Genomic DNA, 19,601 nt, shown 5'->3' on the forward strand with positions numbered 1-19,601 from the left:
AGTTAACATGGGCTTGTTACGGGTTAGATAGTTAACATGGGCTTGTTACGGGTTAGATCGTTAACATGGGCTTGTTACGGGTTAGATCGTTAACATGGGCTTGTTACGGGTTAGATAGTTAACATGGGCTTGTTACGGGTTAGATCGTTAACATGGGCTTGTTACGGGTTAGATCGTTAACATGGGCTTGTTACGGGTTAGATCGTTAACATGGGCTTGTTACGGGTTAGATAGTTAACATGGGCTTGTTACGGGTTAGATCGTTAACATGGGCTTGTTACGGATTAGATCGTTAACATGGGCTTGTTACGGGTTAGATAATTAACATGGGCTTGTTACGGGTTAGATCGTTAACATGGGCTTGTTACGGGTTAGATCGTTAACATGGGCTTGTTACGGGTTAGATCGTTAACATGGGCTTGTTACGGGTTAGATCGTTAACATGGGCTTGTTACGGGTTAGATCGTTAACATGGGCTTGTTACGGGTTAGATAGTTAACATGGGCTTGTTACGGGTTAGATAGTTAACATGGGCTTGTTACGGGTTAGATCGTTAACATGGGCTTGTTACGGGTTAGACCGTTAACATGGGCTTGTTACGGGTTAGATAGTTAACATGGGCTTGTTACGGGTTAGATCGTTAACATGGGCTTGTTACGGGTTAGATCGTTAACATGGGCTTGTTACGGGTTAGATAGTTAACATGGGCTTGTTACGGGTTAGATCGTTAACATGGGCTTGTTACGGGTTAGATCGTTAACATGGGCTTGTTACGGGTTAGATAGTTAACATGGGCTTGTTACGGGTTAGATCGTTAACATGGGCTTGTTACGGGTTAGATCGTTAACATGGGCTTGTTACGGGTTAGACAGTTAACATGGGCTTGTTACGGGTTAGATAGTTAACATGGGCTTGTTACGGGTTAGATAGTTAACATGGGCTTGTTACGGGTTAGATAGTTAACATGGGCTTGTTACGGGTTAGATAGTTAACATGGGCTTGTTACGGATTAGAACGTTAACATGGGCTTGTTACGGATTAGAACGTTAACATGGGCTTGTTACGGGTTAGATCGTTAACATGGGCTTGTTACGGGTTAGATCGTTAACATGGGCTTATTACGGGTTAGATCGTTAACATGGGCTTGTTACGGGTTAGATCGTTAACATGGGCTTGTTACGGGTTAGATCGTTAACATGGGCTTGTTACGGGTTAGATCGTTAACATGGGCTTGTTACGGGTTAGACAGTTAACATGGGCTTGTTACGGGTTAGATCGTTAACATGGGCTTGTTACGGGTTAGATAGTTAACATGGGCTTGTTACGGGTTAGATCGTTAACATGGGCTTGTTACGGGTTAGATCGTTAACATGGGCTTGTTACGGGTTAGATAGTTAACATGGGCTTGTTACGGGTTCGATCGTTAACATGGGCTTGTTACGGGTTAGATCGTTAACATGGGCTTGTTACGGGTTAGATAGTTAACATGGGCTTGTTACGGGTTAGATAGTTAACATGGGCTTGTTACGGGTTAGATAGTTAACATGGGCTTGTTACGGGTTAGATCGTTAACATGGGCTTGTTACGGGTTAGACCGTTAACATGGGCTTGTTACGGGTTAGATAGTTAACATGGGCTTGTTACGGGTTAGATAGTTAACATGGGCTTGTTACGGGTTAGACAGTTAACATGGGCTTGTTACGGGTTAGATCGTTAACATGGGCTTGTTACGGGTTAGATCGTTAACATGGGCTTGTTACGGGTTAGATCGTTAACATGGGCTTGTTACGGGTTAGATAGTTAACATGGGCTTGTTACGGGTTAGATCGTTAACATGGGGCCCGGTAAGCTCATTAAAGGGCGTGCCGGTCGGGTCAGCAGCACCGGATTACACCGCGGCTCAGGCGTTGACTCCTCAGCCCGACTGCAACACACACTCGTTACTCATTACCGATGCAGTGTGAATTCATTATTAGGATTTGATCAACTTTCATTTATTTCATTGATCCTCTTAAGCATTGTTCTGCTCTGAAAGCCGTGGCCTGAAGTTCCTGATGTACTTCTCTCAACAAAAATCGGCCTTTTAAAAGTTCATTTTTAAACTTGGAACTCATCAAATGAAGTGTTCTTGATTCACGCTGTTGAACGTGCTCAACAAAGCTCTAACCTTGTCTTGTTTTTGGATCTTTCTGCCATGAACTATGGAACTATTTCTTTCCTTAAGTCCTAATTTACACTTTCCAAAGCACACGTGATCCAAGTTCCCTCTCTGCAGTTTAAAGCATATGGCAAGTTCTCATTAAACTTACAGCACACACACACACACACACACACACACACACACACACACAAAAGGGTTAGTTTTAAGATGATTGCGCACACAGAGTTGGTCAAAGCGGGTCACAGGGCCACAAGGCCACGCACACAAGGTGGTCGAGCTAAGTGTTTTCCAGCACTTCTAAGAAGCTTTTCCTCCACCCCCGCAAGCCCCGGACATGACCCCGTCACACACACTTTAACACACACGCACACACACACGCACACACTCAGTGTGGGGCCTCCGAAGTAGATCAGATGCTATGGATCTAAAAAGCTGGGTGGTATGACCCTCTGAAATAAGAGCTGATCATATAAAAGAGTAGTGTGGCGCACAGATGAATTGGATACTGTTGAAGGGAGAAGCAAGAATAAAGAAAAAATACTTAAACAAGAGCTTCTAGTTCTGCTGCTACTAGTATATGTACCATGAACGAGTATATATGTACCATGAACGAGTATATATGTACCATGAACTAGTATATATGTACCATGAACGAGTATATATGTACCATGAACTAGTATATGTACCATGAACTAGTATATATGTACCATGAACTAGTATATATGTACCATGAACGAGTATATATGTACCATGAACTAGTATATGTACCATGAACTAGTATATATGTACCATGAACTAGTATATATGTACCATGAACTAGTATATATGTACCATGAACGAGTATATATGTACCATGAACTAGAACAGTGCACCAGCGATTAATGAGGAGTGCATTCCTGGACGTAAAGAACAGTCGTACTAATAGTAGAAGCTCGTATTAGTTGTGTTTTTGTTGTTCGTAGAACTCTAAAAAGCCGTCCTGAAGGGCCAAAACTTGCTGATTGTTTTCTCAGCTGACTAATCGATTGATTTAAGTTCAGAGCTTTTATTACTAATACAAACAATAATAATATAGGTTCTATTGCGTCTGCCTCTAATCATATAGGAAGCTTTTAATATACAAATTCTCATAAACAAGATCAATAAACAAGATAAATACATATTACATGTCGGAAAAGGAGGAAGAAGAGAGAACACTTCCATGGTCCAACCCCTCTTAACTTTATATTTATCATATATATATATATATATATATATGTTTAGCTCCTTCTAGTGCCACTACCACAACTGCAGCTTCACAAAAATATTCATTTGATGTGTAAAACGACACCCAGACAAGTTCAACTTAAAGGTAAAATAATCCGTTATGTTTCAGTAGAAGAGAATAGAGGACCAGCATCCTCAGAGGGGGTCGAGGTCAGAGAAGCTTTGAGAGAGAGGAACATATCTACGTTTTTATGACTGTAAAAAATACAATCGGAGACGTTATGCAACCAACAGTCGGCACACTGATGCAACCAACACTGAAACCACAACACTGAAACCCAACACGCCGATTTGTTCAGTGACGGCTCACCGTGACGTGAAGTGTGTGTGTGTTTGGGCTTACGTGGCGGTTTTAACGGCTTTTAAATGAAACCGGCCGGAAGCTCGGCGGGCTCACATTTCTTCACGGAGGGCTTCATCGTCCCAGCGCTCAGAGAGGAGCTAATAACACCGCTCGCAGTTTAGCGCTAGCTAAAGACTCCTCATTGAATGGAGCTCGGGTTGTAAAGGTGGCACGGGGAGGGGAAAGGCCCCCGGGGTGAGGATGATCATGTGAAAGTTATAAAGTAAACGTTGGACTCTCCTCTGACCGTAGTGCTGCAATTCCATGGCTCATAAGCTGCTCGATCAGTGTTTCTTGATGTGCACCGAGCAGGTTTTCTGGCGGCCCCGCTCTGCCTCTGTGTGTTCAGGACTTACCGAGTCCTCCACGGTGCTTCAGCACCTCCGATAAAGCCAGAACAGCAACATCTCGAGAGCCCATGTGCAATGAATACTTAAAGGTGGTTATGTTTCTCACCGTAGGGATCGCCGGTAGAACACGCTACCTTACCGGTGAGTATCTGGGTTGTTGTGTGCCGATCCCTGACTGACCGTGTTAAACCCTCAACTTTGGCCCCTGAAAATCTCCCACTTGAGTGTTTTACGGAAACCAGCATGCGAGATGACGGGGGAGTGATGCACGTTTGCCTGAATCTGTGTTCATGTGACCAAATCTCTGTCCCAACCAGGGAGGGAAATCCTAACCGGCCACCTGCCAGCGGTGCCGAATTATTTGTCTGCGTTTGCGATAACGTACCAGAAACTTTGGCCGGTTACGACATCATTTGGATAACTTTATTTAAACGTACAGACTGTCGATAGTTGAGACTTGTATTTGACGCAGATCCCCAGTCTTGACTGGAGAAGACGAGAGCATGTCTGGTGTCGTCGAACACATTTATCGTCATGAAACAGTCACGGAAAATGTGTTTTACCGCTCGTTCTACGGAAGCCCAGAAAGAGGAAGTCTCTTGAGTTTATGTCTGAAGAAAATGTAAAATTACCTGTTTTTACTTGGATAATCTTTAACTTAATCATTTTAATAAAGGTAAGTTATCTCAAGTTAACTAAGTTAAGTTATCGTAATTCATTTTTTTACTTCTGTGAATGTGAAACAGGTGGAGGAAAAAGTTTTGCCAGGATCATTTTTTAAGATACGTTGTTTCAACCAGTAACATGATACTGACAATATCACTGCCGTGTTGCACATTTTTATTTTTCTTAATTTTTTTGCTGTGATCCCACCTCTTGACTTTTGGCTGCCCCGACTCGCCGTTTCATTTGACTGACGGCTTTATGGATGGACGGACGGAGAGCACATTATACGCCGTGTCGAATCCCTTCCAGGAGTCGTGAATCAGTGCGTTCTGAAGCGGCGACTTTGCCTTCGCCGCTGTGCTCCTAACTCGAACCTGCTTCTGGCATTATGAAGCTCAATTCAGATGGGAGTGCTTCAAAACAAGCTGTGTCTCACAAAAAAAAAAAAAAAATGGCGGCGATGCACAATCAATCTGTTATTACACTGAACACTTTCACATATGAGGTTCTGGTTGTTCTAACAAATTTGCCCGCGGTCTTTTGAGTCTTTTAATTTGAAGTTCTTGATTACATTTTTTGAGCAAAACACGTAAAACTGATCCCTCATTGTGTTTATTCCACGCGTGCAGTACCTTCTGCTGCAGCATTTGCAAATAACGTGTCATTATCGATGGCGGCGGCCGCTACAGCTAAGTGAACAGGACGGCCTGCTGCTGTGTGTTTGACCACAGGCGGATTGTTTTACTCTGAAAATACCATGTGTTTGAATATGAGAGACCACATTCTTTTTTCACCACAATCACATTTTTCTCTTGTTGGAACAAACGAATCAAAGCTTCTGTACCAACAGTTGGACAGTGTGTTGTGAAAGCACATGTGTTCATTGACCAAGGACCCCCCAAATAATACTTTATTAAGCTGAAGCTTTTTATCCAAAGAGCTGAAGAACTCCAGAGACACGGAGCAACATTAGCATCCAGTTTCAGTTCAGTGCTCATGTCCGTTTATAATAATAAGTCTAATATTCATTCTCTATTGAGCTCTGCTTTTGTGTCCGCCAACTGCTGAGTCTTTAGTTGATTGATGTAACTTTCCCTGAAGAATAAAAGTAAATGAAGAACAGTTGGATAAAAGGTTTTCATGTTTTCAAAGGTGTCCATTTTCAGCTCCTTAACGCTGAGACAGACGGAGATACGTTTGTGTTGAGTAGCATATTTCACTGTCATTCTCATCAGTCAGCATTCCTTTCCTTCCTCCTCCTTTTCCTTCCTCGTCCTATTTCTCTGCCTGACCCCTCCGTCCTCGTCCCCCATCCTCTCCTCCTCTCCTCTCTCCGCCTCGCCTGCTTTTCTTTCTCTCTCTCTTGTCGTGTTTGTTCAGCCGTTAGCTGCTGAGTAGCTTTTAATGAGCGCTTTGATGAACGTCCCTCGTTAGCTGGAAGGAAGGAGGGAGGGAAGGATCAAGGGAGTGAGGAATGGAGAAGAAGCATCACTTGATTCTGGGTCCTCCCTATCTGTCTCTCCTTCCCTTCCTCTAGCCTTTTGTCCTTTTCACCTTCGTTCCCTCTACTTCTTTCCTTTCCTTCCTCACTTCTCTGCTCGTTCTGTCCTCGACTCATCTTCACTTCCTTTCCTTCCATCAGTCTTTGCTGCTGTCCTCCCCCTCATGTTTTTATCTGTTCTTGAACGTATCTCTTTCCTTTCCAGTCATCGTTCCTGTCATTTTCTTACTGTTTCTTTCTTCACCTGTCCTTCAGTTACCGTCCCTCATTTTTCTGTCCTTCCATTCCCTGCCTTCTCCTTTCCTCACCTTGCCTCCCATTTCCCTTTTTATTTTCTTACCTGCCTTTTTCTCATCTTTCTTTTCCTTTTCTCTCTTTTCTTTTCACCTCCGTTCCTCATTTCCTTTAGTTCCCTCATCTTTTGCTTTACTCTCCCTTTCTCACCTAATCTCTCTTTCATTTCTTTGCTTTTCTCATCTTTCCCTTCCACACCTGTCCACTCATTTCCTCACTTTGTCTTTTGTTTCCATTCCTCTCCTTACCTGCCCCTTTCACTTCTTTCCTTTCCTTTCTACACCTTTCCATTCAATTAATTTAATTCCTTTCCTTCCTTCTCCGATCCATTGCTTTCCTTGTCCTTTGCTCAACTTTCTTTCTCCTCACCTTTCTTCAACGATGTTTTTCTTTCCTTTCTTCTCCTTTTCTCACCTTCCCTCCCTTTTCCATTCCTTTTTTATTTTCCTTTCCTTCCCTGTGTTCACTCCTCTTTCCTCCCTCCTTTGTGCCTCAGGCTAATGGTTCCCAGTTGTCTGTATTGAACTCTGAGACAACACCATTTCTGTCAGACAGGTGTGTGTGTGTGTGTGTGTGTGTGTGTGTGTGTGTGTGTGTGTGTGTGTGTGTGTGTGTGTGTGTGTGTGTGTGTGTGTGTGTGTGTGTGTGTGTGTGTGTGTGTGTGTGTGTGTGTGTGTGTGTGTGTGTGTGTGTGTGTGTGTGTGTGTGTGTGTGTGTGTGTGTGTGTGTCAACCAACCAGGTTCGGGACATGTAAATAGAATTAGCCTATTTCACGCTCAATCTCACCCTGTGATAACTGACCCCTGGGGGGGGTGTGTGTGTGTGGAGACAGAGTTCAGAGGCCAGCATCGTATTGGAGGATATCCGGCCAGGCGTAGGTGTGTGTTTCTCCAACATGTGTGCTCGCACGTGTGCGCCGTGTGTGTAATTTGATTTCCCTTTGAGGTGAGCGCTGCCTCCTGAATGAACTGCGCTCCAGACTCTTTCCTGAGGTTTCACTGCCGGATACAATGGGATGTTTTCTGCCGCTGTCGGGTTTGTTGTATCAGATAAGATTCATTTGATGGATCTCGGAGGGGAAACCGGTTTATTGCAGCTGAGCTGCTGTCTGGAGAACAAACAGAGGAAATTATATCAAAGTATGTCACTGAAATGATCACTTAAATGAATTGCACTTCTTTATTGTTAACGAATGGATCACTTCACAGGAATATTAATGTGTCGCACATCTTGCTTTATTTGTTAATCTCTTTGCGTTAGCTGTCGTTTTCAGAGAACACTGGTGATGGTCACGGCATTGTTCTAAAGTTAAAATAACCGTTTGTTTTCCGATGCAACGGAATGTACAACCGGTTGTTACGTAGCTTAAGTTGCTTCAGTTTGAAATAGAATAGTATGATTAAGCTGCCTACAGTTATTACTATAATAATCCATAAAATGGTAGATGGGAAATAAGTGTATTTAATATATTTGATTCCATCATCATCATAGCAAGTTGCTGTGCGTCTACAGGCTGATCCCATGTGAATGCAGCACGATGTGGCGTTCATACAGAGGAGGCTTAACAACAGCTGGATGGTGCGTCACAGATAATAAGCTAATAGAATAGCTTCATCCGTTCTGAACCCTCGGCACTATCTGCTGCTGCTCAATTAGAAAACAAATCCCATATTTTAACTTGGAAGTGTTGGAGTTAAAACAACTAACGGAGCTTTTTACTTTGAGTCAAAAGAGTTAAAGTCAAAGCACAGATCTCTGGGTAAAATACATTCACAGTGACTGATGACAACATTTACACATTTGTGTGTTTTCTCTCTCTCTCCCTCCTTTTACCTCATTTTCATCTCTTTGCTTCATTCTGTTGGAATGCAGACGTCGAGGTCAAGACTGGTCACACACACACACACACACTGAATCAAACCCACACAAACACATGTTTGGGTTTCTGTATTAATGCGTTGTCATGTACTTCCTCATCCGCTGCTTTTATTCCTATTATGCTACTTCATCATTCTGACTGTACCTGAACGCTGCACACTTGATTAATGCTCAGTGTGTGTGTGTGTGTGTGTGTGGGAACTCCTTCTGATTACCACTGTGCGTGCATGTATGCATGTTTGGTTCGTCACTTTCGTTCAGTGTTGATGTGCAGTTCATGAAAGCGTTTGCTGTTCTCAACTGATAAAGTGTGTCTGGAAAATAATGCTCGGATGTACACAGGAAGTGGTTTGTTTAGATTAAAGAGAAGAAGAAGCGTTGTCACCGAGACCTCACCCCTCTCTCTGCCTCCCCCTCTCTCCCCCCTCTCTCTGCCTCCCCCTCTCTCCCTCTCAGGGTAAAGTGGCCCAGACGGCCTGCATGTCGGCCTGTAAACACATCTCCACCTCCCTGACGCAGCTCCCGCTCGACCCGGAGGTCAGACAAATCTCCATGGGAGCTCTGCACCAGCTCAACACTGACGTCAAGGAGTGCGAGGGTGAGTGTCGTCGTCTAGTTTCTAAATAAGCACACTTGGCGTTGACCCTCTGAACCCCAAGACCCGCCGGCGGGACAATAACCAACACTGTATCATAGCCAGAAGATATGAAACCATCTGCCACAAATCAAGTTGAATTTCTTTAATCATTTAATATTATATAATATATAATAAATAACATAATTTTTTTTGATTAAACATCTAATGTTGTTTTTTTACAGCTTCTGGCTCATATAAATGGTTGTTTAAAGAAAACATGCTTTTCAATCCCGCTGGAGGGTTTTGGGGTTCGGGAGGTTAATAATATTTACCTCATCTCCCCCCCCCCCCCCCCCCTTTGTCTCCTCCCCTTCTTCCGTGCTTCTGTCCTTCAATCTGTCCTCCTTTAATTCGCCCACATGTTCTTTCCTCACATATTTAGATATTTTATTCGTCTCTGTGCACAAATAAAAACATGGATGGAAAGTAGCAAGATAAAACGTGCCTGAACTGAGCACCTCCCCATCAGTGGCTTCTGTGAAAGCCGAGTGGTGCCATGTGTGCAGTTTTCATTTGAGAGCGCAGGGGGCGCTATGCATCAACTGGTTACAGTTAGGGGGGGGGGGGGCATCTTCTCTAAAAGTCTTTCCATGTCACTTTCTCTTCTCTCATCTTCTCTTTTCCCCCGTTCGTCTTTGTCCTCCGTCTTTGCTTCTTTCCTCACATCCTCCTCCCCCGTCTTTTATCCTCTCTCCTTCCCCCCTTCTCCTCTCATCATCTCTACCTCCTCTCTCCTTCCCATCCTATCCTCGCTGCTTTTCCCTTCTTCCTTCCTCTCTTCCTTCACCTCCCTCCCCTCTCGCCTTGTTTTCTGAGACGTAAAGATGCAGGGCGCTTGCAGATAAAGAAGGGGGGAGGAATGAAAGGGTGCGAGGCGTCGTTGCCTCAGTTTTTACATGATCAAGGTTCTTAGAGTCACAGGGTGGGTCGCACGGTGTGTGTGTGTGTGTGTGTGTGTGAGTGTGAGAGATGTGATGTGCAGTGACATGCGTGCAGGGCTGCCGAGGGGTTAGGAGGTTACGGAGTTACTTATTCAGGCCAGACGGAGGGAAGACAATCGGGGAGGACGGAGTGAGACGAGGATACAGTAGAGGGACGGGTGAAAAGGAAAATAAGATAAAAATTTGAGGGATGTGAATAATTCAAAAGGGAGAAAGAAACCACAAGATGGTGGGAAAGAGGGATTACATAGAGAGAGAGAGAGAGAGAGAGAGAGAGAGGAAAAGAACAAGGGATTAGTATTAAAAAAAAGCGGGTGAAGTTAAAAGTGCAAGGTGGATGGATGGATTAAGGGGGAGAAATGGGAGGCTGTGAGCATAAAGGGGGAGAATAAGGGGCCGTTACACTACGTTTACAAAGACGAAATGAAGAATGGAGTCTGGCGAGGGAAGAAGCATGAGAGCGATGGATTAAATTGAAGGGGTGAAATGAAAAATGGAAGGTAAGAGACAGTACAGCAAGAGACAGAAGAAGACCAATGAGTTCATGAACAAATGGATGTAAGAAGGAAGAAACAAAATCAAATAGAAAATGGATAAAGAAAAAATGTCTGCTATAAGAGACCATTATTCAATGAACGAGAAGCACATGTATTCAGTTGGTGTGTTAAAAGTGAGAAGGGATTAAATGATAAAAGAGGGTAATGTAGACGGAGTCGAATGGGATCAAAGGTTGAGGAACAAGAGGGCAGAGAAGATGGGATTAAATGAAAGAGGTGTGGAATAAAAAAGGGAAGAAGAAGAAAAGCACAAGACGAGTACAGAAGGAAGCAAGGGCAGAGGAGAGGGCAAAACATGGAGGAGAGGAGGGATTAAAGGGTGGAAGGAAGGAAGTGAGGGGAGCACAAGAGAGAGGAATTAGAGATTAAATGAAAAGAGGAATTTTAGGATTGTGTCGGATGAAAAGAAAAGGAGGTACAGATGAAATGGATCCGATCACGGGGGGGAATCAGACGACGTAAAAGTTAGCAGGTAGGACATGGAGGTTTGGTTGGAGACTGAGATTAAAGGTTAGTTTAGCACGGCTGTGTGTGTGCGTGTGTGTGTGCGTGTGTGTGTGTGTGTCACGGGGGTCACTGAAGATGGCAGGCGTGTAATCAGGGCTGTGTGTGTGTATTGCCGTGTGTGTGTCCTGAGGTGAAAGAGATTAGCGACATGCTTGCTCTCCCTCTCTCTTCGCGGCACTCCTCTTTTCTCTCGCTCCCTCGCTCGGAATACCAGTCGGCTTGTTTACGGGCGCCAACTGACGCCAAGACCCCAGCTCACACTCCGTACGACCCCGACGTACACACACACACACACATACTCAGTCTCACACACACACACACAGGCGTCACCCTGGGTTCAAAATCCAACAGTCCTCAACTGTTCTCAAACATGCAGGCGAAGCCCTGTACAAACAACAAATAAACACACACACACTCCACAAGCCTACCAACTGTCACACACACGCTCAGATACACACACACACACTCTCTCACACCATCACACACACACACATTCAGCAAGACAAATGCTCGAAAATCTCCACACACACATTCAACACAAACACACTGCAAAACCTTTCACACACACACACACACTCTCTTTCTCCCTTTCAACAAGACCCAGCGACATGACTCTAACACCCTGCCCTCCTCTCCCCCTCCTCTCCCCCTCTCCCCCTCCTCCCCTTCCTCCTCCTCCCCCGGCTGTCATTTGTCTGCCAATCTATCCCGATGCATAGCGAATCCGACCAGGTCTTTTATTATTCCGTTTTTCACCCTCTTTTTTTCCCTCCTCCTCCTCTCTTCCCTCTCTCCGGGGGAGGACTGGGGGGGGCGGGTTTGTATTTTCCCACAGGTTTTGCCAGAGCCGGCCCGGTCGCAGGCTTCCAGGGTGACACGTTGCTTCTGGCCTTCAGTGACTTGAGACAAGTAGGTCTTTGTCTCCCTCGTGGTCCTCTCTCCTTCGTTTTCTCTTTCTCTGTTTTTTTTTCCTCTCTCCACTATCTTTTTTTTCTACCTCCTCCTCCCCCTTGTCCCTTTCATCCTTCCTCCCATTCTCCCTCACCCCCTCCTCCTCGTCTTCCTCCTTCATTTGGTTTTCTGATTTTTTTGTTGTTTACCCTCTTCTCTTTTATTCGACAACAATCCCCCTCCATCTCGTGTCATTCTCATCCTTTGTTTGTGGACTTCCATCCTTCTTTTTGTCTCCTTTTCTACTGTCTTTTAAGATTCCCACATTCTCATCTCTTCAGACTTATCTTTATATCGCATCCATCTCTGCTGTCGTCTTTTCTCATCAGATCCTCTCGTTTGTCCTCCGTCTTTTAGATTAAAAGCACCAAAATGATTGCAAAGAAATGTCCCCAAAGAAAATATATACGTTGCTCCAAAGCTTCAAAGGTGCAAAGAAAGCCGTTATGGCGAGCCACGCTTCGCCTCTGTCTGGTGTGTTTTTAGAAGACTTTAAAAAGACTTAACAGAGTCCGACACCCTCTCACATCTCGATAGTCAGAGTTTTAAGTCACATGCTAGAAGACTAGAAGGCACAACTTGTCTTTTCTGACATTAAAAATGTGTCCTTCAGTGAAACGGCTTGAGAAGTCGTTGTGTGTCCGGCCGGCAGAAGCTGTCGGAAGGATTATTGGAGAATGTGTCTCCCTCTCCCGTTATTCCACCAGGAAGAAAGTCCCTCTGTGGTTAATAGCAACACTGAAGACTTCCACCAGAATGATTCCCATAACCCGTGCAGTCCGATGTTTAAGATTCTTCATACCCGTATGACCATGTTGTTAAAGGACCTCAGAATGCTGCTCACACAGAGACGTTTATGGCTGTAAGACAATAATCGTGTTGACTGATCAAAAATACTGGATGTTCTGTACATGACCGCAGATAACGTCGGAAGCATCGAGTGACTCGTATGCGTGTCCTTTCCTTGAGGTACGATGATTTGTGATCGATTACAACTTTGTTTTGGGGTTTTGAGGATTAAAAAAACAAGAATTTTTAGCCACTGCGTCTCCAAACACTCGTCCTGCATCGTTGGACGGGTGCAGTAGTGTGCTGTTAATCTCGACAGCAGCTTCAGGACCGCTGTACCAGTTTCACCCCCCCCGTGAGCCGACCCGGGTCCACAGACCTGATGTTTAGAAACAGCCGAGGGCAGGAAGCGGTCCCGGCTGTGTACCGGAGCGGCTTGTTTCGGGTCCTGGGAAAAAAAACACCCAGAGCGGAACCAGTCAGAGGAGGGGCAGAACTGGACGTCTCCGCTGTGTTCAGGATGTTGGGCGGAGCGTGTGTGCGTGTCTGTGTCGCATTTTGACTTTGTGTGTTTGGATGTGCGTACGTGCATGAAAGCGCGTGTTTTCCATCGTCGCCCTCCAGCGTATTCTCTCCGCCAGCGACTTTTAGTGTGTCCGTCATCGTCGCTGAATGTGTGAAGCAGGGCGGAGAGCCCAAGCGAAGGTTTGTGTGGCTCTCTGACCGCACTGTGCATTTGTCATCGTTGCTGTGAAAGTGTGTGTGTGTGTGTGAGAAACTGAGCGTAGAGTGTGTGTGTCCGTTTCGTGTGTCATCGGAGTGAATGTGTGAAACAGGGCGGAGAGCGAGGCGAAGTTTGTGTGTTCGCCTGCCCGTCTTTGATGTGTGTGTGTCATAGTTGAGTGTGTGAAAGTGTATTTTTGTGTGTGTGTGTGTGACAGCGGATGACGGATGGGCCGGCAGGACGGAGCAGGGGACGATGAATGAGGTGACAGACAGAGACGGATAGCCCTTTATCCCTCCGTCACAATCCCTCTTTCTCTCTCCCTCTCTTCTCTTTCTCCGCCTGTCGGGATGATGTAGTGCCTCTTGTTCTCTCGCTCGGAGGAGGAGGAGAAGGAAAGGGGGAAAGATGGGGAGAAGGAGAAAAGGGAAAAATTGTATTCATCCAGCATCGATGTTTACTTCAACCCCTCCTCTTTGCTCCCACCGCATGCTCCATCCTCCTCTTCCTCATCTCCATCCTCTCCCCTCCCTCCCGCTTTCTTTTAGCCGATCAGAATCGGTTGACTCCGTCGCTCCTTTTGGAAGTTATTCAGCTCCTTCGCGCTTTTATTTCCTTCTCTTTCTTGCCTTCTCGTCCATTGTTTTTTTTTTTTTCTCGGGTCGCCATTCTCATATCAAAAGAAGCGCGCCCCGCCCACCTCCCACCTCCCATACGCGCTTTCATACGCAACTTCGTTGTGCACATCTGCCCGAGCGCATCTTTTTTGTGTCCACATTCTTTCAGGTAAATGTTTCACGTTCGACAAGCTTTCATATATGAGCTCATTGATGTGTGTGTGTGTGTGTGTGTGTGACCTGCCGGTGAATGGCCGATAAATCACGCTGACGGGGCCGTTTGTTTTGTGGTCGGTTCCCGGTGTTCTGGAAGGTTCCGGGGTCCTGGGACAGCGCCGAAACAGGAGTTCCCCAAGGACACACACACACACACACACACACACACACACACACACACACTCTCTTAGATACTTAGATGGACACACACACACACTCTCTTAGATACTTAGATGGACACACACACTCTCTTAGATACTTAGATGGACACACACACAGCACACAGAGATGATCACATAGTTTGTGTCTGAATAACGTTGCTCAACACGCTGTAGTGTCTCATCAAAGGTTCTGTAACCGGTCCAGATTCAGCACCTGGGTTTTGATTCAAATACCAAAACGATTCCTTTCTTTAAGGAATATACAAACCGGTTTATCGCCATTCGATAAACTTCTAAAATGCATCAGTGATTTTATCTTCACGCTAAACAGCCAAACAAGATAAATAATTCGCACTAAAATGAGCACAATGCAGATTCTAATCAGGAAACGAGACTAAAACAATGTCAACTTTTGGTACGTTTCAATAGAGCTGGAACGATTAATTGATTAGTTGTTAACGATTCGAATAATCGGCGGATATTTTTGATGTCGATTAATCGGTTTGAATAATTTCATAAGAAAAAGAAAAGTCATAATTCTCTGAATCCATCTTCTTAGTTGCGTCTTTACTTCCGTAACTAGCCAAACAACGAATCGATTAATCAGGAAAATCATTTACATATTGATCGACAATGACATTATGATAGCGAGTTCGTTGCAACGCTACTTTCTGATACTCTGTGCTGCAGACACGCTGCTGCACAAAATATTTAGGTTTCATATTGAGCTCTAAATATCATCCTCTTTAAGTCTGAAGTTATTTCCACTTGTCCAGAAAGACAACATGACCTCTTCATGCTTCTACAGATGGGAAAGTTGTTAAGTTCCCATCGCATGAGATAAACATAGAGGTTATAAATCTGCAGAGCAAACTGCTTTTTGGCACTTGGTCTGCAAAGAATGAATCCTTAACTCCTGTTTTCTACAAACAGAAAATGAAAGAAGAACAAAGTGAAACTTTTAAATGCTGCTGCCGGTGTGTTAAAGATGGAGACTTCAGGAAGAGAAAGGGAAATGACAGTTATTCCAATCATTTTAACAATTCATATTTTGTTTCTTAAATCTCTCCTACAACGTTTTTGTCTTAGTAGCTCCGCTATTATCATTTGCACTGCATTGTCAGACTGTAATGCTCATCAACACACAGTTGGAAATAAACCACATTTAGTCTTCATCCTGGCATCTTTAAATGCTTCATTTTGTTATTTTTACTCGCAAATACGGCAGCAAATCCTCTGAGGTATGGCTCCAAGTAATAACGACTATTTTCATTATCAGCTGTTCCTAAACGATTCATCAAAGTTTAGTCTAGAGCCCCGAATAACATCTTGAACATTGCTTGTTTTGTTTCACTTTAAGAAGTTGAAAACCCCAAAGATATGACATTTAGAAGAGAAAATGCGGTAAAAAGCAGCAAATTGTGTCATTTGGCCTTCGTTTAAGACCTAAGCAAGTCATTATTATTCTTATCATTAATTATAATTGATTATTAAAATAGTTTGGGCTGTGTTCCATAGATGTCGAATGCAACCGAAACAGATTGACTCTCCGGATCCGGCCCAATATTTAGGGACCACATATACACCTGTGTTTGGTGGAGAAACCGAGCGTAACGTAATGTAGGCGTCTTTTAAATACAAACTCGTCTGAGTTTATTATCTATTCCACACCAACCACGGCTGAAAGTCACCAGATAACACGGTCACGAGTTAAACCGAAGCACCTGTTGCTCTGAAACATGATCTGTCTGATATCGTGATGCGTAACAGTTTTAAATGAATCATTAAAGCTCGCTAACTCGTCTGGGTGGCTGTTCCAAAAACTTCCACTGCCAACACACACACACACACACGCACGCACGCACGCACACGCACACACACACACGCACGTCTTCTCTAACAGGGTCTTGAGCTGGTATGAGGATTAGTGTAACTCTGCTCTCTCTACTGGCTCCTCCTGCATCAGTCCCAGACTCGCGAGCGGCACATTTGTATTTCTTCACTTTTATTTCAAACCGTCTCGAGGAACGTCTGATTCACTGTAACAGCTTATCTGAGCTGTCAGCGGCTTTCTCCCGTTCTCCACCATTGCTGAATAATTTGGTGAGCGTAGGAGGCTGATTGTGTGTGTGTGTGTGTGTGTGCGCTCCCCAGGCTGCCCTTTTCCACAGATCCTATCAACCCTCCTATATTTAGAACATCCAGAAGTCTGTGGTTACTTCAAACCTTTGGCTGGCCATCGTGTGTGTGTGTGTGTGTGTGTGTGTGTGTGTGTGTGTGTGTGTGTGTGTGTGTTTTTTGCGGTGTGGCGTCCCCCCCAGATAAACGCTTGCAACATTAGAGCTCCACTCATCCCTTCTCTACTCGTTCGTGTGTGTGTGTGTGTCTTGTCATTGATTGGTCCCGGGTTCATTCCTTTGGTTGACCACAGACAGTCAAATTCCATCCATTCATCAAGTCGCCTCCCCTCCACCCGCCTTTTCTCCTTCTTACGTCTTTTTATTTTCTCAAAGTCTCGAGTTTATTGAACTTCTTCTTCTTTCTGTCACCTTCTTTTCTCAACTCTTCTTTCTTAATTATTCATATATCTCTTCATCTCTTTTTCCCCCCTCAGCATCTCTTTTTACTTTTCATCTTCTGTTCACATCACATTCCCATCTTCCCCTCTTGTTTCCTTTCCTATTCCTCTCTCCTATTCTCTGAATTTCCTTGACTCCTCCCCTCTTTTCTCTTCTCAACCTCCCCTTCTTTACTTTTCATTTTCCTTCCATCAAGGATTCCCATCTTCCTCTCCTCTCCTTTCTACTAACTTAAAATTCCCAGTTTCTTCTTTCGGCTTTACGCTGCGTGTCTTTAAATGGATCCTCTCTTTTTCTCTCTTTTTTCTCCACTTGTCATCTTTTATTTCACCTTCATCCTTCAGTCACTTCTGCCTTTACTACAACAACAACATTGGTCAAACTACTTTCCTTTCCTTTGTAGCACACACACACACACACACACACGTTTGCTTTCAGAGCTGTCTGCCCTCTGTCTGACGTTTGTGTGTCCCAACCATTACCTCACGAGGCTTCCCTCTCCGTCTCCAAAAGCAACATGTCACAGCATGACAACTGCTCCCCTCATCCTGACTCTGTGTGTGTGTGTGTGTGTAGATTGACCGGCGTGGCCAGTAGCGATTATCCAGTGACAGGAGAGCAGATTCTCCCCCTGTGTGTGTGTGTGTGTGTGTGTGTGTGTGTGTGTGTGTTTTATAGACAGGCTAAGGGATGAGCTGAGGCCGGTGGGGGAGCAAACCTCCACCTCACCTCCTCGTAACCCAGACTAACGAGGCGGCGGGAGGGAGAGAAGTGAAGAGGAGGTGGCAGATGAGGAAGGCATGCGGTCATATTTTCGGGAAAAGTAAATGTATCGGTGTGAAATGTCCGACGAAATGATTTTTCCTGAATTATATTTTTACCTTCTTGACACTTTTTGGAACGCAGCTGAGTTTGAGTGTCAAAGGAAGAGAGAGAGAGCCACACAGTCATAACTCCAGTGCCGTCTTTTCACTATTAAGTCTAGAGTTCAAGACTTTAAAGTGACAGACGACTGATGGTCTCAGTGTCTCTTCAGCTGTTTTCACAGAGGACAGCAGTGGCTACTTCCACTGACAAACATGGATTGAACCAACGGGTTTCGATCTTCGTTTTGGATGAATTTCCACTTCAGCTCTCTGAATAGTCCAAGACGCATGAAGTAGACCAAGTGTAAGTGAGGTCGAAGACTCATAATAACATCATATTCAGCCAAAAACAAGCTCCCGGTAGCTAAACAATGGAAAAAGTTACTTAAAATAGAGAAAAAGTCATAAAGTATGAAACAATCCTGCAGTCAAATTGAGCGACAAGTGTAAAAGAGTTCATTAATTACCCGGCTGGAAGAGCCAGACAGGTTCACAGAATAAGCAAACGTGAAGGTCCTGCTTCCTCCTTCATAGAAGCTTTTCTTCTTGTACAGTATGAAAAACAAGTCGCACGGAGCAAGGCCACCCGTCAGCGTGAGCAGGAAGCCGTCTCTTGCTTCTGTCCGCTTGTTTGTTGCTTCATTGTTCCACAACTTGAGTGCACATGCTCCTGAACGCTGCTTCCTTTCCGTTGACTCCCATTGGAAGAAGTGATGCACTCCCCCAGGATATAATCCCTCAACATCGTATTGTTTTCAGAAACCTTATTGTTCATGCACGCATTTCTTTATTTGATGATATCAGGTTTGCAATATGCGGCTGTACTTCTTGTGCACCTGCCAGCGTTTGGTTTCTGCCTTGAAATGAGGATGAATGGGAGTTTGATTTCAGCTACTGCTTGGCTCGCAGTCTGTCGGCGTGATTTATTTCCCCGAGGTTTGATCCAGAGGTTCGTCTTCAGCCAAGTTGACCTGAAACGTACACCCAGATGTGGGGAGATGTGAAGGGAGGGGGAGAGGGAGGAAAGAGAGCGAAGGGTTAGGAGAAGGGTAGCGGGAGGTGAGAATGAGGACAGGAAGAGATGGAGGAGTTCAGGGAGACGGAAGAATCTGCTACCGTCACATTCCTACGGACTGCGGTCCCGCGGGGACAGCTGCAGCATCTGTGTGACGGGTCAGGTTCAGGAAAGGGACTCGCTGACAAGACAGAAGATGAACTGTACGTACGTGAGTCGGGCCGGATCGGCAGCCGTTGACCTTTTCAACTCCTCACCAGGCTCGGACAGGTTGGGCAAGAGAGGAGACGGGCGGAAATGTAGCAGCGGAAAGACGAAATCTGAACTGCGAAAGGCGTAAACGAGGGAGGAAAGTTGATACCAAAAGAGATCGGAATGAATCTAAAGGAAGATGACAGGAGGAGGGAGGGAGGGAGGGAGGGAGGGAGAAAAGAGAGAGCCAGATTCTGAACTGGCCGGGAGAGAAAGCGAGACATGAATGTGTGAAAATGTTGACGGAGCGGAGCAAAAAGCGAGGGATGGCGAGTGAAAGAGTGCAGTCAGGTGAAAGTGATACGGCGGGTGAATTGGGACGTACAGGG

At 44.9% G+C, this 19,601-nt stretch overlaps 1 protein-coding gene across 4 annotated transcripts in view; it reads left to right on the forward strand.

Annotated features, from left to right (window-relative positions):
• exoc6b (exocyst complex component 6B) overlaps positions 1-19,601 on the forward strand; it is a 61,078-nt gene that overhangs the window by 30,580 nt on the left and 10,897 nt on the right. For 2 of the 4 annotated variants that reach the window (XM_079295517.1, XM_079295518.1), the window contains exons 19-21: positions 4,232-4,261; positions 8,917-9,058; positions 11,938-12,011. In XM_079295517.1, coding sequence (XP_079151643.1) covers positions 4,232-4,261; positions 8,917-9,058; positions 11,938-12,011 — 246 coding nt within the window. The remainder of the gene's footprint in view (positions 1-4,231; positions 4,262-8,916; positions 9,059-11,937; positions 12,012-19,601) is intronic. The other 2 variants (XM_079295519.1, XM_079295520.1) reach the window with 1 other exon arrangement.

The sequence above is a fragment of the Melanostigma gelatinosum genome, assembly GCF_949748355.1.
Source record: "Melanostigma gelatinosum genome assembly, chromosome: 23".
Lineage (NCBI taxonomy): Eukaryota > Metazoa > Chordata > Actinopteri > Perciformes > Zoarcidae > Melanostigma > Melanostigma gelatinosum.